At 50.5% G+C, this 21,284-nt stretch overlaps 1 protein-coding gene across 5 annotated transcripts in view; it reads left to right on the forward strand.

The window, feature by feature from the left end:
* The window catches only part of ST3GAL3 (ST3 beta-galactoside alpha-2,3-sialyltransferase 3), a 188,454-nt gene extending 167,251 nt beyond the window's left edge, over positions 1-21,203 (forward strand). For 4 of the 5 annotated variants that reach the window (XM_054211301.1, XM_054211302.1, XM_054211304.1 and 1 more), the window contains 2 exons: positions 3,558-3,704; positions 17,122-21,203. In XM_054211301.1, coding sequence (XP_054067276.1) covers positions 3,558-3,704; positions 17,122-17,211 — 237 coding nt within the window. In that variant the 3' untranslated portion in view covers positions 17,212-21,203. The remainder of the gene's footprint in view (positions 1-3,557; positions 3,705-17,121) is intronic. The other variant, XM_054211303.1, reaches the window with a different exon arrangement.
* Positions 21,204-21,284: the final 81 nt, after the last annotated feature.

Raw genomic sequence — 21,284 nt, forward strand, 5'->3', positions numbered from 1 at the left:
ATGCCTAACTTCTTTTGGAGCGACTTGTCCCCCAACTTGCCCCAAAGGTTCTATGTGGTTCATTAGGTCCAGATTACAGTTTAGCAGCAAATGAATTTACATGTCTGTGTATGATCAGGAGAGCTCAGAAACACTGTAGATGCAGCTAGAGAATAAGTATAACCATTTCCTCTCTCTGATACATGTCCCCTCTCATTTGCACTCCTCTGCTGAGAGGAGAGCCCTTTCCCCTGGACCTGGAGAACACTGCTGAGTTGGCTTCTCTGCAGCACAGCCTGGGACACATCCCTAGATCCTACAGAGTCTTTTCTTTCCCGTGCTGCAACCTGGACATGAGGCAGTGCTTCATTTTCAGCAGAGGGAAGGAGTAGCAGAAGCTCAGCAGGCTGTCACAAGAGAAAACAGCTCAGTTCCTGTAGTTTAAACCAAATCAGAACCAAAACACTATATTGCCTTACTAATGACATGCAGTTAACCGGCAATCATGCTTCTTTTATACTTATGTTCAAGCTGGTTCCTTTTTTTTTTTTCCAAGTCTCTCTAATTTCCCCGGTTACTGTTTAATCTGTCTGGTGGATGGTTACTTCTGCTTTAACGGCGCAAATGTCCAGTTGCCTGTATTTGATCCAGGCACGTGTGGGTGCACACAGTTTGTACTCATGTTCTTCTTTTAGCAGGTGCTGTTATCCACACCGTTTACTAAGGGTGGGCTCTACAAGCACCCCTGTGCTGCCCAAACAGTTACTGCCCTCAGTGAATAGCAGGGATAATTCTTACATATTTTCTAGGTGGTCTTCTCTAGCCCACGCAGTTCTGACTGCAGCAGTGGGACGTGAGGCTGTGTCTCAGCAGTGAAGGTGTGAGTGAATGGCTGCAGATCCCGGTCTTCAAGGAGGGGACACGCACTAGGCTGTAGCTACCATAGTATTGGAGGGTGCTAACATCAATAAGGCATAATTTAATTAAAAACTGCCATCAGATCATCAGTTTCTGAGTGTGACTTTTTTGCTAAGGGCACCGTGTGATTTCGTACTAGTTGTAGGGGCCAAACCAGATACACCTACCACAATCTGAGAGGTCAGGAAGTCCTTGGTAGTATTTGGTATTTCAGTCATTTTTGAGAGAGTAGCAGGCAGTACCAAGATACTGGCATGTCAGGAGTTACTGAAGAACTGAAGCAGATGAGAAAATTATTTCCCATTTTTCCATAAAGACCATTGGAGGTATTATATGTAGAAAAAAAGACAGGCAGATAATTTTGTGACCAAAAGAAAGTTCACATTTGATTTCTGTAATCTGTTAATCTCGAAACAGATATAAGAATATGCTTGAAAGAAAGTTATGGTAGTTTGGCAGTCCTCCCGTAAGGTTGGGTAGGATGATTAATTCTTTGTGGTTTGTAAGACTCACATTAGAAAGTTAGCTCTTAAATGTTAACTTTGCCAGTGAAATTCCCTCCAGGCAAAGACCCTGTATGTCCCTTGAGCTGTACCGTGGGAATGGGCCCAGTGCAATTGTGGGTGGTGTTAACGCCGTCGTATTCCCAACGATGATACGTTCTCAAGGACATAACCATTTACTCGCTATGTTTTGGACACTGTAACTACAGCTCGGCTGAGGGAAAGGGTTTTGTGGCAAGTTCCCTTACCAGCTGATGCAATTCCACTGACATCCGAATGTAATCTCCTATGTAAAACATAAAGCTGAGAATATCGGAATTTGAACTGCCATGTCTGGGAAGACAGGATGTTCTTGCATATTTTGAAATTTGGGGGAATTTTCTTATCCTTGCCTAATACACTTTTTTCAATTTTTTTTAAACCCCTCCTTGATGTTTTATGGCTGCCAGGGAATTAACAATTAACTAAAGTAACCAGAATAAAAACAATATTGCTTGTGGTGAGCATCAATTGAAATTAAGGAGTGAGTACAAAATGACTCTGATGTTTTTCCTAACATCTAGAGCTGGCACAGGAGGATGTAGTAAGGTCTTTTCATTTCATATGGGCACTATTACAGTTGCACTGCAAATTTTTGGGTTTAATGTCTCACTGTTTTAGCCACAAGCAGTTTTTGGGCATTTGTCTTCAAATTCGTGTAATTCCAGTGCACTGTAGTGGCGTTCTCCATAGCACATGGGTTGTGCACCCAGCTCTGCGCATCTCAGCTAGGGGACGGGTGGCGTTCTTTGCTTGCAAAATGTTGGGACTGGTCAGGTAGTCAGAAGTGAGCAAGGTAGTGTGCTGCCAAAAGCCAGTTCCTTTGAAGGAGAGGCAGAAACTCAAAACACTGTGTTCCCAGACTGTTACAAACATCAGGTGAACTGCAATAGCATTGCTCACGGGATCAGGGTAGACCATTTTAAATGCAAAATGTAAGCGTGCAGTTGGTTTCTACCTCTCAGCGAAGAGGCTGTCACCCTTGGTGACTGTCTCAGCATGTCCTCTGAATTCGTGATACTTTTGATACAGCCGGTGTTGGATGCTCTACAAATGAAGATAAGACATGTGGGTGGATTTCTCAGCCTCTCCCTAGCCCCTGGGGTAAAGCTACCTCTGGCTTCATCTGGCTAAAGGGGAGCTAGAAAAGTCTGTGAGCTAGGGTTTTGCACTGGAAACGCTGGTCTGTCACAGCGGTCGTGTTCATCTGAACGCACAGGAGGAGCTGCAGCCGTACAGCACCACTGTCATCGGGTCTTGGCGGAATCCAGATGAAATGGGAAGGGCTGAGGCTGGACTTTTAGTGCAAATGGCAGGTCAGCAGATGGGAGAGGACAGTCGGGGTGTCCCTGCTCAGGGTGCTCGCACCCATCACTGACTGGCTTCCCACTGCTCCTTGTCTTCCCACTGTGCTGTGGTTAGGAAGGCTGTGGCACAGGCCAGAGGGTCCTTTGCCTGTGGGGGTGCCCCTGAGCAAAGGAAGGGGGCTCGGTGCACACTGCCTGGGTCTGCTTGATCTCCTCTCCATCTCCCAGAGCTGTTAAACAGCCTCCTTAAATGGCTCTTGCCATCAGTAAAATAAGGAGTTTGTACTGTTCCTCACTTCTGCTCCTGTGTGGTGGCCCATTTGGGATAAGTATTCTTCTTTAGCCTAGCTGGAAGCCAGTAATGTGCATAGAATTTGTAATCCAGTATCTGTGTCTTTTAATTTCAGAAAACTAACGTATCCACTGTGATTCATCCTCCAGCTCGTCTGCTGCCCCGTTCTTGGGATAGCAAAGTCGTGGAAGGGGAGTCTGACCATTTGCATTAGTCCCTCTGCCCTTCAATACCCCCCTGGAGAGTCAGGTCATAGAGCCTCAAACAAGAGCTGCTGCTTTTGTGCCAGATGCTTTGCAGGAAGCTGGCTACCATATGATTTTCTTTACAAGCTGGGAGGCTGTTGATCCCTCAAACTGACATTGGGCAGCTCATTTGCAGATATAGCCAAATACCCTGTTCCTGATTTTCTGCATAGTAGCAGCAGTGTCCCTGTGAGCAGAGACAATAAGGGGAAATATTTGATTATAGAAATGGCAACCTGCTAATGACTTCCATTCCTGCTTTCTCTCCTCTCAGAACATCCCCACCTTGGGAAGCGTAGCAATAACCATGGCGCTCCACAACTGTGATGAGGTGGCGGTAGCTGGGTTTGGCTATGACATGAGTTCACCCAATGCACCGCTGCACTACTATGAGAACATCAAGATGTCTGCCATCAAAGAGGTAGGGAGCTCCTGCCAAGCACATCTTCCTTCCCAGCCCGCCGACCGCCCCGACTCCAGAGCCTGACTGGGATGGTGATGTCAACTTACAGCTTTCCTGTATGGGTCAAAACACAGCTCCACCCATGCGTTTGCCTGTAAAATTCTAGATATTCTCCCAAGCGCAATGTGTGATAAAAACGGTTGTTTCTGCTGGGAAAAAGTTCTCTGGAATGTGTATATAATGTGATTCCTTCTTCGAGCAGCAGGGAAAAGATTCACATAAACATCAATTCAAGTAGGGTGAAAGGGAGCAATTCAGCTCTGGGGTTGAAGAGATGTAGCTTCCTCCTGCTTTTTGATCCATGGTATTGTTCTCTAATCCATAGGCTTCTTTTGCTAGATGATCCCCTCCTCAGCCCCTGTGAAATGTGGGGGAGGTGAGATTAGCCCGGGTTAGCTCTCATCTGACTGTTCAGCAGCAGTTAGCTAGTGTAAACACATCACGGCTCCGTGGAGAGTGCTCTTTAAAGCCAGATCTACACTAGAAACATTTGCTGGTACTATCACAGTGAGATGAATGGCATTTTTAGAGGAACAAAAGCCCTCACGTTGGTATAATGCAGCAGTATAAAGGCGCTCTTTCAGGTCTGTCCATTTGCTGTACCAAACTAGAGCAAACTTGGACACCGGTGAAAGCTTCTGTAGTGGGAAGGTTTGCCGCTTTTTTGTTAGAGCTCAATCTTTCCCAGCACAGATGTGGCCCAGGTCTTTCTAAGATTGCTTCCCCCTCTTCATTGGCTCCTAGGTAGGAAAAGTTTCTCCATCCTACTCCATGTTGTGAGAAGTTGTATTGTTCACGGACAGTAGCGGTCTCCTGGCACTCGGCATTTGTTCACCTCGAGCACTTTGCCATTGATCCAGGCCAGGAGGGAAGCTGGGAAGTTGTGTTTTTCCAAATCGCGAGATTGTATCTGTCTTAGGACTCTCACAGGCTGCAGGCTGCCTGACCCTGGGCAGACTCAGAGGAATTAGAAATCAGTGATTAGTCAACTTGAAAAATGAGAGGAGCATGTCTAATTATCAGAGTAATGAGGCTTTGGAAAAACCTCTGAGCAGAGGACAAGAAAACAAACTGAGTTTGGGAAAAGACTGAGAGGAGGTCCCCTGTATATCAAGGGCCTGGACATTTTAGTCCTGAGGTACCTTCTGGGCCTGTGGAGGTAGCGAGAAAGTCTGCCTTGCTCAGTGGAATAACCATGGATTTAATCTGTCCTGGCTGGGAAAGTGAGTGCCCATTTACAGGATTTAAGGGGTACGTCCAGAGAGGAAAACTGAATTGAGTCACTATGTAAAGAGGTGGTGTCCGGCTTGTGAAATCCCCAAATGGAAAATAGCTGAGGAATATCGTTCTTGCATTAGTAGAGAAGGTATTACCATTGGCTTGCCCAGTTCTGATTTCTCTGGGCATCTGCTTTTAACCACTGTCTGAGACAGGACCCTCGGCTGCCCAGGCTCAGGTCTGAGTCAGTGCAGCTTCCAGCAAAGACACGACTACCCCAGAGTGAAAATGGATGCAGATGCCTGACTCCAGCAGTGGGTACAGAGACCGTTCATGAAAGTTTCAGGAAAAAAGCTTTTGTCTCTGGTGCCACTGTGTCCACTCTGGTGAATCGGCTGCCTTTGGTGGAGAATCATTCTTGCTCAGTTGTTTGTCCTGCCCCATAAGGGTGTCAGTCCCAGGACTGCTCTTGGACATGGAGACGGTCACAGTGGGTGTCCTGTGCCAAGCCTGTTTTGCAACCTGGTAGGTGTCTCTGACGTCCTGTGACGTGCACAGGAGCTGACAAAAGTGAAGTCATCTTGCTCTTGATCCTTACGTGATTCAATGGGAAAAGCTGGCAAAAAGAGATGGGTGGCAGAGTCTCTGGTTGAAGTCACCAGTCCAGATCACTTGGATCTTTGATTCGGGAGGCCAGCACCCTGGGTGGGATGCAGAAGGCAGTGGAAGGCAGGAGAGAATCACTCTTGAGCACCATATATGGTCTCAAGAATAAACCTTGCATGGCACAGGGCAGTAGATGAGGATGTGAAATGCAACCAGTAGGGTCTCCTAGAGAGACCAGTTGGTGCCTGGTTTGTCAGGCCTCTGCTGTCTGGAAGCTGTCAGTCATCGTGTCCAGGATGTTCTGTATGGAGGTGAGGGAGCGTTGAAAGGTTCTGGTAAAGCCTCACTAATTCAGATGTCAGTGGATTTGTTTCTGCAGCCAGGGTTGTTGATGGGAGCTCTGCAGGCCAGCGGAGCTGGTTCTAGGAGGAAGGTTCCTGTTCCACTTGAAAGCTGGTTATCTGATATGTATCTGCCCACCTAATCCGCACATCCTCACCCACAGGCTCCTCTTACATTTCGCTGCCCTTGTACAAGAAAAGCCATCTGTCCCCAAGTATCAATAATTAATGCTCCTCCTGCCTCTGCCCCTCCCAATATGACAAATTGTTTGTGATATCGTGGAATGTGAAGAGCAGGGAGAGGATTGCATTTCTTTCTTTCCCATTTAATATTAATGGTAGCTGGTAATTGTTGGTCACCTGAGGGTGAAGTTGAAAGGTGAAGGGCATGATAGTTGGGTTGTGTCTTCTGCAGTTGCCCTCAAATGGAGATTTGCCCCAGTCTAGACTGGAAGCACCCTGCACACTCTGCATGAAGAGACCTGCATGTCGTTTGCAAATTGGGAGGCTGCCCTGCGTTAGCATCTTGTGCCCAACATCACCTTTGGCATTAGTGAAAGAAGACTGATCCACAGCCAAGCTCCACCAAGGTTTTCGTCTGTTCCTTCTACTCTGACACCCAAAGGCTCAACAGCATTTTCCTCAGTGTTACTTCTGGACACAATCCTGGAGAGTCCAGTTTAATTCTTCCTGGTCCTCCTCTACACCTCAGCCTCAAAAGGAGCCACTAAAGCAGGCTGTGCCTTGAAATTATGCAAGTATTGTCTTTGTCCTCTGTCTGGCCTGCAGACCCACGCAGGCTGGAGTACTCCTTCCTGGGTAGGGGAGCAGAAAAGGTTTAATGTAGCAACATCACAGCACTGAAACAATTGCCAGGGGATGCAGCTGTTCCACCATAGCTAGCATCTCAGGCAGGAGCCCTTGCAGTTTGACTAGGCTTTGGTGGGACAGAACCTCTGTTTCTGAAGTTCAAATCTTTTTCCCTGACTGCCGGGCTCCTCCAGCCCGGATGACCGAAAATCTTCAGTGTTTAAGCTTGGAGAGCAGCTGTAGGGAAGCACTCCAGCTCCACCCTGAAACCATCACTGTCTTTACACAGAAAATGTAAACACCAGCAGCGTCCTGGGTCTGGAGGTGCCACACGTGTGTGTGTGGCTCGTGGGAGCCTCCTTGGGAACATCCATTGAGCCCTTTCCCTTGCCTGGTGTCCGCAGAGGAAACGGGCCTGCTGGCGAGCATGTGTCCTCTCGGCAAGGTGTGTCACTGATTTACACTTGAGGGCTGCTTGACATCTCTCTGGACACCCTTGAAACCCCGTGACTCATCTCTGAGGAATTTGTTCTGATTACATAAAAAAAGCCAGCAGAATGCACTCGCTTGCTCACAGCTGGGCGGAGATGCCTCTCCCATGCCAAGACTGAGGTGATAAAATCTCTGTGGAAATGAATGTGATTTTTCCTGTGCTCTTTGGGACTAGTGGCCTAATTTCCAGGAGGCGAAACAGGCAACCCCAGTGTATATTTTTGGTTAGTCTTTGCTTTCCCTGCAGGGGTAAAAGCCCTCAAGGTCCAAGATTGCGCTGCAATTGCTACCGCAGGAGGCAGCTGCCTCCACTGCCTCTTCCCGAGGGCTGGACAGGCGTTTTCTGCCCCAGAGGAAAAGGCTCTGCCAGGAGCCAGATGCTCTTAGACCTTCATCGATGTTACCAGTCAGGGGGAGGTATATATGGTCTTGGGACCCTGGTCAGTAGTATGGCTGCAAAAGACACATGCATTCTCCTGTGCTTGTGAATGCTCACAGGGGTAAACTGCTCTGGTTTAGTCCTGGATGGGTTCCTTACCCTCTGTCCTGGGTAGCTCAGCATGCTCCAGCCAGGGTATATCCAGGCAGACCTGGTGGAGAAGACCCTTTTTCTGTTCAGAAGCGTGCTCCAGAGAGCTGGAAGCACTCTGGTGCAGTGCCTTCAGTTTCAGGCTGTGAGCTGGAAGATCAGTGCTTGCGGGGCAAAACTGCCCCTCAAGTCCCAGCTCCACTGCCCGGCACCTTCTCTCCTTGTCTGTCCTCTTCTCCCACCGCAGCCGGGGGTGCAGGGTCCCTGGCTGGCACTTCTTGCAGGGGTTTTCTGGGCAGTATGAAGACACTCTGCTGTTCTCTGGTCTGTTACTGGAAGACCCCTGCCCAATAGACCCCGTGCTGTTGTGTAAATTCTCACAGGTGATTTTTCAGCTCTGATCCCGTCTCTTTAAGTTACAAAATGCAGAACGTCCAAGTGTGTCATCTCCCTTCAGTTACTGTTTTCCCTATTGCCAATAACTTTGCAACAGCTTTCGACCCTTGCCTGCTTCCATGAATGCTGTACAGAAAATGATTGAGTCTTTGCCAAGGTGTCTGCTCACTTGTTTCTGTTTTCATGGCAATGAGCCCATCGGAGCTAAATTTTGATATAGTTTATTGTATTTTTATTTCTTGCTTAGGTCCTGTAATGCTTCCTGCCCAAACTCTCCATAAAAGTATATTTTTATCGCAGGCCACTGTCTTCTATTAATGTAGAAGTGTCATATTCACTGGGAAAATAGCGAAGGAAACATGGATATGTTTCCATGAGGTGAGGAAAAAGGGAATAATTTTAAATCACAGTGAAGGCTTTTCCAGATAAAAAAATACGAATGAACCTGCCTATAAGGGTTACAATAGACCTTCATTGCTAAGGGCAAAACAGGCTAGTGTTTCAGGCAGAAATTATTTCAGGATGGGAAAGTAATAGTGTTTAGAACAGTAAAAACGTATCCGTAAAGAGTTGATGAAACAGAGGGTAGGAGCCTGTGCTAATTCATGGGAACGAAGCACGAGACTGGCTCCCAGCATCCCTCCTCCATGTGCTCTGCCCCGAGCCTGGCAGCACACAGCCTTCCCCGACCTCGTGAGCCAGAGGTGAGCTTCAGTCTCCTCATTTCTTGCAGGAGCAAGAACGTGAGCAAGGAGTCACCTCGGATGCCAGGCAGGGAGCACCCCAAGCTGTCTTCTCAGCAGCTGGCTGCAGACTGCCTCACACACTTGCAGTTGGTAAAAATGGATAACACGTGGTTAAAAGCCACCCTTATCCATCCAGAGCCCATCTGTGGCATTTGTGTCGCGCGGTGGAGTGCTAACTGGTCTCCTTTTCACTGTAGAAGCAGATCAAGCGGCAATGCCGATGCTGTCAGAGGTGTCAGCTCCTTTGATACAGCTGTGCCTGGCACTTCAGTGACTCGCTGCCTGACCCGAGGGGGAGGTGGCGCGACTGCCTTTGATGGCTTCTTTCTGATCGTTGGCTCCATTTCCCCAGCAGCTCTTTGTGGGATGCTGGAGGACACCATCTTGTAACACTTCTTATTCAGCCTGTGTAAGGGCTGTCACAAGGGCCAGGGGAGGTGGCCTGCAGCACGCAGTGACACACAGCTTTGTCTCTGTCTCTCCCCGCCAGCAGCTACCTCTCAGAATAATCTGCAAACATCAAGTTTGGAGTCTCGGCCCATAAAGGCACAAACAATAGTGCTTTATCATCATCTGGGCTCTCTCTGTGAAGCTGTCCTTTGCATTTTAAATCACCACAAGTTGCTTGGGAGGGGGTGGTTGGGCTGCTTCGGGCCTCCAAGTACCTTAAAGTTTGCGGTAGCCAACAAGAAGAACAAAACTCCTTTGAAAGCCAGGCAGATGTCTAGCCTGGTGATTTATAGACTGAAAACACAGCTATTCGAGCCTGGCTGATGAATTGCGATTGGAGTACAAGGAATGGTGCAGACTGAAATGGAGGTCAGCTTTGGAGGGGGAGGTTAGGGGCTGGGGCAGGGGGACCTCTGAAAGGGCAGTGCTTTTTCTTGGGGCCGGCAGTGATGACTGATGAGGTTTATACATTTTTGTCTTTGTTTAAAAGCCACCTGTTTGACAGCGTTTTGGCTGAATGAAGGCCTCACATGCTGTTCCTGTGCATAAGAACTGTGTGTCTATGTAATAGAAATCTGGAAAAGATTGATGGAATAGCAGTCATGACCGGAGCCCAGGTATTGCCTTGTTCAGTAGGACAGAAGTACGGTAACACTCGTCGGGTATCACCATGCACTAATAACAGCCAGGAAGGTAAGGCTGTACGTGGACAAAAACAGAATTAGGGTTTGGACAAGATCTCTGTAGGAAAAGACAGTAGAAGATGTACAGGGCTGTGCTAGAGCCCAGCTGCTGACCCCAACATTGAACACAGACCCTCTGTAGGGGTGCTGGGTACCTCCAGAAACCGCGCTCTCACCGATGTGCGTTGGCAGCCAGTATTACTGTCAAGGGGTGAGCCCAGGTATTGCGAGATGCATTAGCTGGGACAGCTCTTCTCACCAGCCATGAGGGCAAAAGAAGAGCTGATAGTCTTTCCGAGATGTTTTTAGCAGGCATGAAGACCTTGCAGAGGGACGTTTTGGGAAATAGCCTTTGATCAAGTGCCTTCACGGTTAAATTAAATGGAAAGGCAACAGAAGGGATGGTATGACTCGGATTTTGCTTCCAAAAGGAGGGAGCTTGATAAGCAGGGCTGTATCAGACTGTGGGGCGGCACTCAGCGGTGCTGGCGGCGTCATCAGTGGAACTGGGACATGTCTTCATAATTTAGGCCTAGCCTAGGAGAACAGGCTACCAAAAGCAGATGCACTGAAGAGCTTTTGAACTCACTGTAGACTTGATATCTTTTTCTTTTTTTTGCGTCAAAAGTGCAAAAAGGCTGTAGACATAACTTCATGAACAACGGCTTCACAGTGGTGTTAGAAATAACAGAGGAGTGGGAGAGAGCATCAGGCAGTGAGGAGACTTCACCCTGATGGTTGGAGGGGACAACGATAAAGCAGAAAGTGGCAAAAGTCAAGCTGAATTAGATCTTGCGAAGGAAAATAAACAAACACTGGACAGTCCCACTGCTAAACAAATACCATGTAAACAAGGAAAGAATTATCAGGACTGTGGTATCCAAGGAGGTGAAGGAAGCAGAAGGCGTAGGGATTAAATAGCCAAAGTGGGAACCACATGAATGAATATATTAACCTCCCTAAGGGCAATATGATAAACGTGAGGGAAAGGGTGGCTCACAGTGAGAAGCTCATAGAAATAGAAAATGACAGGGTCAGCAGTGAAAGGCAAAAGCTGTTGAAGCTAATGCACTAGGTGTGAGAGCCTGAGAGATCTCTGCTCCAACCACTGCGCTGTTGAGCCAATTAAGCTGCAAGTCCAGAGGAAAAGGTCCTCAATAAATCTATCAGGTTACACGTGGTTCCACAGGATTAGATTGTAGTGGACATAATACCTCTTTTTCCTTTCTTTTTTGGGGGGATGGGAGTGAGGCAAGGAAAATAATCCTGTCAAATTCAGACCTCTTAATCTGACCTCAGAGGTACTATTCAGAACTTCAGAGCAGAGTTTAAATGAAAGAATAATTAAATCCTGAAAGCAAACACAACATGGATTTACCAAAGGCAGGTTACAAAAACTAATTTAATATCTTTATTTGATTAAAAGAAAAAAAAAAAAATGTTCTGAGGACAGAGGAAGTGTAGTAGCTCAGTCTGTCTGAAGTTCAGTTAAGCATGCAACATTGTGCCTTGTGAGATATTATTAGTTAAGCTTCACAAGCTACGGTTTAGGTGCAACACCTGTATGTGAATAGTCTCTCTGAAGGAGAACACAAAGAGCGGCACTGAATGGATGGCTGGGAGTTCCCCCGCAGGAGGTCACGTTTAGTGTTTGCTTTAATGATTTTTGGCACAGAAGGCAATGGTGTGCAAGTGGAATTTGTGATGAGACAAAACCAGGTGTGGTCAATACAGGGGAGGATCAAAATACCATCCAGGAAGACCATGAGCACCTTGAGAACAGGAGTAAACCGGGTGGCATGAAACCTAAGAGTATGAATGGAAGGTCATGGTGTTTGGGGCAATACCAGAAATTTTGATTCTAAGCTGGGGTAGCATTATTTGGCAATGGCAGAGGAGGAAAGTGCTTAGACAGGTACAAATAAATGACAGGATAATTCAGGTGTTACTGTGAAGAAAAGGCAAATACAGCTCTGGAAAGATTAGAGGAAACGACTTCTTGTAGAGAGAGAGAGAAGTGCCTCTGCATGAGGCAATGGTGAGCCTTTTTTCTGGTTCGTGAGAAGTAAATTTGGGGTAAATAGGGACAGAGGGAGCTACTGCATTTCTGGGAAATTTCTCAGTTTTCACAGGGGAAATGAACAGCTTGTTTAGCTTGGTAAAATGAAGACTGAGAAGAGATACAGTTGCTCTCTGTATGTATTAAGAATAAGCAGGAGCTAAAGAGCTGTTTAAAATTTCAAGTTGGCGTAAGAATGATGGGGCTTAAAGGAGCTGTGAGTTAATCTCCTAAACACGAGAAGAGGAGGGTGCCCAGCCCTCTCTGTTGTTTCAGTATGTCTGACTCCCGGTTGATGCAGATGGGACGGGGTGGTCTGCGGCGCTGCCATGTCCCAGCGGATGGACTGAGAGAGGAGGGGGCAATGGGTCCCAAAGGAGGCAGGGCACTGGTGTCATGGGAGGTGAAACTGCCATAAAACACCCAGTGTGCGTGGTCACCATCCTGGGACCAGAGCAAGGGTGTGGGCAAGGCAGAATCACGAAAAATAAGCAGCTCTACAGGTAAGGCGGTGAAGGTTAAAGGCAGAGATAAACTAGTACCAGTGGGGACTGGAAACCGACCAGTGAAGTAACACTTGGTGCTACTGCTGTGGTTTCTGTGCAGGCTTTTTGGAAGAAATGCTGCTGACTTGCAGAAATACGAAGGATGTAACAGAACCGAGAAACCTCCTGCTTTACAACTTGCTGTTTTTCTTGAATGCATTCCTCATTGATTTCACTCTCTCTGATTTGGTTTTCCTGTATTTTAAGATATTGCAATATACTTGATAAGTCTAATGTGCTCTGAAGCTGAGGCATTCCCAGATTGTAATTGATTACAGATGGGGAGCTTACCTTCCTCCTGGGTTGGTCTCTGAAACATTTTCTTAGTCTTAAAATATTCTACTCGGCTTCTCTTGAAGGGACAGAGGATGTTTTGTGCTTCCTCATGGAGTTGTCAGGAAAAAAGGGACAGGTGGTGTGGGGCCTGCTGCATTTGCATAACCCTGAAAGGTGGCTTAACTGATGATAAATTTTGATCTAATTACTGTGACCAAGCGATCAGACATCAGACCCACTGCCACCTCTCTGGGATGGACAGCCATAACAGTGCATCTGCTTGCAGAGCCACTCTGCTCCTGCTGTTTCTCTCTGCACTGAAAAGAGCAAACATCCACTAATCACAGAGAGAACAGAAGCAAAGGAAATCCCAGCCTGATCCCCAAACAGCAAGAAGGGCTTTGGAGCCTCCTGGGACGTTCCTGGTGGAGCTCCCAGAAGTTCATTAACTCCGGTCGTGGGCTCGGACAAGCAGCCTGTTTGCACAAGTGGAAACAAACAGTTGGACTCAATGATCTCAAGGGTCTTTCTATGATTCTAGGATGTACCAGCCGCCCGCTCGATGCGAGCGGCAGAGGGGGGGGAGGGCAGAGCCAGTCTGCCAGGTTGCAGGAGCAGCGGTGGTGGTGATGTGTAGAGACGTGAATGCTCTGTGCTGCTCTGTCACTGTCTGGGGGTGCGGATTCATGAGAGAAAACGTGGAGTTTTCTGCTTGTGATGCTGAGGTGTAGCTTCAGGTCTTGGGGCAGGGGGTTTGTGACAGTGAACAATCCCACGTACAGGAATAGGAAATGAGGCAGTAACGGCTCAGTGTGCACGGGAGGAGAGGGTCAAAGCAGTCAGAAGGGACAGTGAGCATCTTGACAGCGCAGCCAAAGCGCATCCAGCATCCGAGGGCAGGAAAAGCCTTCTTTGCAGTAGTAGCAGCAGTAAGCCACCAGCGTTGCAGCTGCTTCATGTCATCATCCTCCAGGCATGGATTCTGCTCACAGTCCTCTGGTTAAAATGTCAAAATGAGCCCTCTGACAGCACAGTCGTGTCTGTGGGGACACAGGTGACCAGAGCACTGCCTGTTTCTTATTATCCTGCTGCAGCTCAGGACACTGCATCAGATGAAAGATTTCCAGGACAACTTGCCTGCAAGCTTGGTTACACAGAGCACCTGGGCTTACCCAGTGAAGGGTGGCAAAAAAGAACTTCCCCTTACAACAGACATAACGTGGTTCTGGCCCCAAAGCAAACCTGAGCCTGCCAAGACCTGGCTTTTCATGAGACCCTGCAGCCGGCTCAGAGCCCTCCGGCCTGCTGGTGGTGTGTGCTACCCAGGGTGCTATTTTAGGGTGTATACATCCTAAAACCTACTGAGTTTTAGGATGTATTTTGTTGCCTTTCCCTTTTGGGGCAATGGGAGGAAGGTGCCTGCCTCTCTGGCAGTTTTGAGAAATCTGCTCCGTCTCTTCTCCCCACTGCAGCCGCTGGTGCTGGAATGCAGCTTCCTTTGCCTGATTAGCTCTGTCTGTCAGTGGGGTGAGTCCCTCTCCTATAATCAGTAACCGGAGCTGGTGTTGAAGACATGCCTCATCCTTCCTGCCCGTGTTGCTGTCGGGCGCGGGGGGAGCAGCACTGCACCGAGCACCCTGCTAGTGTTCTTCGGGGCGGGGGGGCACAAAAGCCCGTCCTCACCAGGGAATCCTCTTCCTCTGTGGCCTTACATTCAACCACAAAACATTTGAGAGTACTGCTGCGGACACCACTAAGATGCATGGATCAAGTGGGAGGCTTAGTTCTCTTACATGTGGGTTTCTGCTTGGAAAGAGGAGTTTGTGGCAGTGCCCAGGGTGTAGAGGAGCCTGGATGCAGAACAGCCAGAGGTTTATGGGTCTTGCCAGCAGCCTTGCAGTCAGTGCTGGAGCCAGACCTAGCCGTAATGTGAGAGAATGCAATTGTATCGCCCAAAGTTTTATTATCCACCTCCTGTACTTAAATTCCTGCTCCACTTGTATCTTGCACACAAGCAGATTTCCCCTTGGACCAGATAAGGCCCTTGCATGTGGCCTGAGGTGACGTTTTAGGTGGTGTGAGTTCGCCTAGAAGTGGCTGCTTCCCCAGTTACCTTCTGTACCAAGGGACGCAAGCAGGTTGTCATGGGTGAAACCAGTTGGCTTCTTTTATGTTTGATGAGGCTGAAGGATGTGAAGGAGGGATCAGCTTGTGCTATGATGTATCAGGCACATCAGGCTCCCTGGCGCTCCAGATAGGCTTTGAACAAGAAGCCCAGCCAGATGTAAGTGGATGCATGGAGACTAGTGTTCCCAGCGTGGCCCCTGTGCCAGCAGACAGCTGCTCACTGCCTCTTGGCAGGAGCACACACACACACTTGGCTGCCTCTGCCGGTGCCGTGCATTCCTAGCAAGGGGCTGTGCTGTCAGAAGAGATGCTGCTGCATGGTGGGGGCCAAGCCCAGGCCCCCTAGCTGACATGCCACGTGTGGGACTGTTTCCAGCACTTCGGGGGATCCTGGCTCTCCTGCTCCGAGTGACAGGCACACACAGGCCTGCTCTCCCAGCTCCCTCTGCCCCGCACCACCATCGCTCCCACTACTGCTTGCTGAAGTTCATGGGTTTTTTTTCCTTTTACGAGTCAGCTTTCTTCCCAGTGCCAGTTTTCAGCTTCTGCTTTTATGCTAGCAGAAGCGAAGCACTGAGTTGTTTCTGGACAGCAGCTTTGCAGCTTAGAGATGGAGTCTTCTGCGTTTTCAGAGTCCCAAAGAGCACCAGCACAGTTTACCACCTGTGGCCCTGTTGTTCCCTGTGCTGGTGCACCCTTTGCAGCACTCAGGTAACAGTGTCAATGGACGCAGAAGTCAAAGACTTCTTCTGAACACAGGTTACAAGATAAGACCTGCCTGAACTTTCCTTAGCAGCTTTAACTGTTGTCATTCCTGTGCTCTGAGGGGACGGAAGTGTCTTGTAAACGCACAGTAGCAGCAAGAGAGGAATTTCCAAAATATGCTGGAGATCTAAAGAGGGACCGTCAGTCCCTTGGACTTCTTGGTAGCAGGCTGCACACCATGCCCAGGGCTGTCAGTGACACACAGCAGTCATGGCTGAGAGCTGCTCGTCCTGGACAGGACGGGATGGGACAGGACAAGCAGCGGATGACAGGGGATCCATATGCACATTGTGCGTGATGGATACAACCCGTGCTTTATGGGCACATGCCCGTGGTTTTGCAGTGGGTAAACTGGGTTTAGATACATATGACAAGGTGCCCTCAGAGGGCTCGTTGAGCTGGCGCTTTCTTGGTTTGAGGCCATTTCAGGGAGGCTCCTGTAGAGTGATTTTATCAGGGTCCTGATTGTATTTAGAGCTCAGATTACCTGCTGGCCAGAGCACTGTGCTGGAGACCTGGATCCGTTTACCGGGATTCTTGTCGTGTTGGGGAGATTTTGGGGAAAGTTGCTTTTCCCTGCTCTGCCTTGGTCTCCCCAGGGGACAAACCACTTACTGCTTTCATTAAGTGCTTTAATAGTACCAGCGCAGGGGGGTGATGGCAGATGCTGTGATTACAGCTAAAGCCTGGGTGGGCTGACACCAGCTATAGCAGTCATTTCTCTGAAACGCCTGGCTGGGAGATGTGACCATTTGACCCTTTGCATTGTATTTGTGTAACCTTTAGCATGTGATTTCCTCTTGGTAGGGCTAGCAGAGGCAAGAGACAGCCTTGGTGGGGCTTGGTCTTGGGGCTTTTCAGCTGCGTGCATCCCCATGCGTTCCCCAGAGACCTCCCTTAGCAGGGGGCTGTATGTGGGTACAACATGTCCTGCCACCATGTTCCCTGCCAGCCCTGTTCCCCGGCACACATCACCATTAACGCTGGCTGTTGGACTCTTGTGTGCGGTGGCTTGAGAGGGCACTGTAGCCAGCTACATCTGCCTAAGGTGAAGGCACCTGGGCTACCCAGATCTCTCCAAGACAAAAACACTTCACCCAGCCCATGGGGAGACCTCCTACCTCAGGTACATGGGTCTGACCCCGCTGGTTGCATTGGCCTTAGGTAAGAGAACGCCCTTGGTCTGCAAGGGTTCTTCTGGTCTACAGCGGGGTCTGTCTCCTTGGCAAAAGCCACTGCCCTGCTCCAGCTGGGGTCTGTCACAACATGGGGGATGGGAGCATGCTTGACCAGGATAGCTGCTGACCTTCTGTCTTTCCTATTTCCTTCCAGTCCTGGACACACAATATCCAGCGGGAGAAGGAGTTCCTGCGGAAGCTGGTCAAAGCCCGAGTCATCACTGACCTAACCAGTGGGATCTGAGTGGCTGCAGCCACTGCCTCCAAGGGAGGAGACGAAGACACACGCTGCAGCTCTGGGAGCAGGCACTGGCAGCCCCCTGCAAGAATCCCACCTCACCGAAGACACACAGAGATGCCCAGGTGCTCTGGGAAGACCCTCTTGCATTGCCAGTCTGCATGAGGGTTGTATCTGCTGCCTCCAGGCCTCGAGCTGGAAGGAGGTGGCCAAGGGGCAGTTCTTGAACTCTGCATCGCAGGCGGATCTTCTGTGTCCTGAATTACACAGGAAAGACTCAGGAGAGAGAAGAAAGGTTTGTGAATAAAACAATTTGTGCCAAATGGGAGGTGACGCTGCCCCAAGGCAGCAATGCCTGAATGTACAAAGTATTATTTTTTAAAAGAAACTCTGCTGGAATCATACTAGAAATGCCAAGGTGCAAGGCAAAGTCTGCTTGTGCACAGCCCTGCGAAAAGCCCGGCCTCTCCATGCTCCCACCTGCGTTGTCATCGGCCTCAGACCTTTCCCCAGGAAAACAAATCCGTCCAAAACTTCAGTGTCGTTGGTGCTGCTATAATTTGAAGGGAGAATAATGGCTTTCCCTCCTTCTCCACTTGGAGCTTCTGGTTGGAGATGAGCATGGGTTTGTTTTTCTGCACTTTTCCTTGCTTCCCGCGTAGAGGCAGCAGCAGCAGCCATTTACTTGGCTGCATTTTCCTTAGCCGTTTGCCCCGCTCTGCCTCTGCCCTGACCCCAAGGTGGAGCGGGGAGCTGATGGCTTTCTCTGCCTGCAGCAGACCCTCCCCACCTTCCTGCCGGTCATGGCGCTGAGGAGCCTCGTTGTGCTCAAGGCTTTCAGGCCGCTTGGTTTGTGCCTGCTGTGCAGGGCCCCCGTGGAGTCCGTGCAGATTGGTGTCACCATTTCTGGACAGCATCTCACTTTATTTTTGTGTGGGAGAGGAGTAATTTATTCTTTGGAAGGAGGTCAGATCTTGCGCAGAGATCTGAAGCTTTACAGTTTGAGGGCAGGCTGCCGAAGATGTTTGTTTTATGTTCCAGACTCGATCATTTAAGCGATATGTGACCTCAGTGATGATAGAGCCTGCTGGCACGGGTGGGGGCCTGCTGGGAACCCTCGCCCTCTGCTCGGCTCCTGCTCACTTCATTTCCAGGCTCCTCCCGTGCTGCTCTAGCACTGCTGCTCCTCTTGCTCTCAGGAGCACCTCCCTTCCTTTGCTGTCTTGGTCCCGAGATGCAGTATTTGCACATTTCATTTGTATACGTATTTCAGAGGAGCTGGAATAAACTGAGCAACGTGGCCGAGCGCAAGGACAGTGGTCTCATCCACCTGGAGACCATGGGCCCAAGGGAGTTTGCCAGGGGAACGGTTACAGGTGGAAATCAGCTCCGACACTCTGCTAGCCTGGAGCAGGATGGTCTGCGCCCACAGAGGGAGGATCCCAGAGGGATGCTGTCTGCGCTCATCTGAGACACCCCCACCCAGGGGAGACGTGCAGGAGGGGCAGGCAATGACCCGGGAGGCGTGGGGCAGAGGAGCAAACTGTATGGAACAGTTTGAGACCAGGCTGCAGGCAGAGGCAGCTCTTGGGAGATGGTGCTGGGTGCTGTCCACAGACCAGTGTGGGACGTGCCCCTCAGGAGCGTCTCCTGCTTGGTGCACCCATAGCCAAGGAGCTCGCCTAGGGGCAAGTCCTGTCTAGCTTCTGGTTATGGCTGCTACTTGCCTCGTAGTCTGGGAGCTGCTCAAAGATCCCGCCTCTTCCAAGCCGCAGAAGACAGGTGCTGGGAGGCTCTCCCTTCCCTTTCCCCTTCCCATGTCCCTTCCTCTGTCCCTCTGGCCTCCCAGCTAGGTGGTCCCTGCTTCCCCTCAGTACATGCCTACCCTGGCAGTGCCTCCCACCAGGATGCTCTGTAAGGTTTCTGGCTGGTTTTTGGCCACGTGCTGTGGCAGATACGCATTTGAATATTCTACCCCAATTTGCTTTTCCTGCTCAAGGAGTCTGAGGGACTGGATTTCCTTGGCTCTTTCCAGGCAACACTCTCTTTGCGGTTCCTATGTGTCAGCCTGGACCTGGGACCATCGTCCGTAGACCCCTTGCCACGGTGGCATTGGGGGTGCCTGGGCTGGACCTGGCCGAGTTGTGGCTGGGGAAGGGTGGGCACCCGCCCTCTGCCATGGTGCTTGAACTGGGTCTTGAACCAGCTGCTGTGGGAGCTCTGGGGTGGTGGTGAAGTGATGGGTGGCATCAATATGGTACAGCGAGCTGAGATGCCAGAAAGCGGGTGACTGCAGCCAGGAGGAGGAGGAGGTGGGTGAAGAGCCTTCGGTGTCTGTGCTGGGCTCCTCTCCACCCTCCAGGGGAGGCACTCCCATGGAGACTTGTGATGCCATTAATTTGATTTAGTCCGTTTTATTGAGCACTACAAAGCTATGGGGCACCTTTATCTTCCAGCTCACTGGCTCCAGGTCCACGTAGCGGGCGTGGCCCCTGCTCTGCTTTCCCTGGCAGGGACAGGTCCTGATGGGAAGCTGTCCCTGCACACCAGCAACGTGACTCCAAGCCCTTCCCTCCACTTTGTTGGGGTCTCCAGGCAGAAGTGCCCAGGCTGAAGAGATGAGCGCATGGCCCAGGGTGACTCTGGTGGGTCAGAACCTGCAAGTAGAAGAAAAGAGAGGATGGGGGGTTGTTTGGGGGCCAAAGGCCCATTTGACATTGGTGGGGCAAGCCCACCCACGGAGCAGCAGTACGGCTGGGCGCTGGGGGTGTGCGCCCTGGGAGCAGTGCGCAGCACTGGGTTTCGCTCCTGGATGCTGTTCCTTTGGCTGCCTCCCTGCCTGCACCTGCAGCCACCTCCCGCCCTCCGAAAGGCTGCAGTCCTGCCAGCTCGGAGCGGTGCACGCGGGTCAGAGCAGGGTCAGTGGGACGGATGTGAGTCTTGGCCTCTCCCTCACAGTGACTCACCTTTTCAGCTCAGAAGGGAGAGCCCAGGGGAATTCTCCACAGCCTAAATATAGAGCGGGGTTGCCTGGTGCCTCTGACGCGCTGCGGTGCAGAAAGGCCATTCGGGTGGCAGGGAACCTGCCTAGAGAGAGGCCAGGGAAGTGCAAGGAGGTCGAGGAGCCCATTCCCGCAGCAGGGATTTGCTCTGGCTGGTGCAGAGAGCAGGTCTGGGGAGCTGCGGGGCAGCCAGCATGTGCTGCTGCGGGGGAGATGGGCTGCCGGAGAGCTGCTGCTGCACTGACCACACCGTGAGCACGGGCTGCTCATGCATTCGTGCCATACAGCCCTCCCCAATGCCCACCACCCCGGTGTCGAGCTCCCTCCACCAGCTCACCCCGTTAGGGCTGGCCATGCTGCGGCCTCAAGCTCACAGGTGCCAAACGGAGGCAGCACAGCCAGGGAGCTCGAGGCAGCAGCAGGATCCTCTGCGGCCCAGCATCCCTCAGCCCAGCATCTCTGCGTTTCCAGCGTTTCCTTTTCCTGGGAGGGAGCAGTGGGGGGGCCCTACCCCTCTGTGTGGGCACTGCTGGGGGAGGGGGAAGGTGTCAGGACAGGGCTGTCTGTCTGTCTGTATCAGACAGGGATGGGCAGGCTGGGGACGGGCAGCACCAGGGATGGGCAAGGGCTTCCAGATGGCCGTCATGGTGAGCTCCAGCGGCACCAGCACGGCATGTGCCATCGGTACAAGGTGCATCACATGCAGTGTTAGAGACGTGTCCTTCGGTGCAGGCGACCTGGGCCACTACCCAGCCCTTCTGGGCACCGGCTCCTCGCACAGGGACTCTCTCCAAAGGCCAGTGCGCTCACCGGTACTGTACCAAGCTGAGATGCAAGAACTCCGTGAGTTTTTAAAATTAGTTTTAGGTTCTGCGATATTTTTTTTTTTAATTTCCCCTCTAGGCAGGGAGGGCAAGAGTCTTGCAGGCTCCTCCAAGACGGCTTATGTCACATCGATTCAGTCATATCACAGAAGCAATAAAGCTATCAAACAAGCTTGGCTGGCCTCTTTCTTCTGCTGCCTTTGGCTTTTTTTAGGGGAGGCAGAGGGATTCCCCTGCTCGGGCTCTCCCCAGC

The sequence above is a fragment of the Rissa tridactyla genome, chromosome 8 (genome assembly GCF_028500815.1).
Source record: "Rissa tridactyla isolate bRisTri1 chromosome 8, bRisTri1.patW.cur.20221130, whole genome shotgun sequence".
Taxonomy (NCBI): domain Eukaryota; kingdom Metazoa; phylum Chordata; class Aves; order Charadriiformes; family Laridae; genus Rissa; species Rissa tridactyla.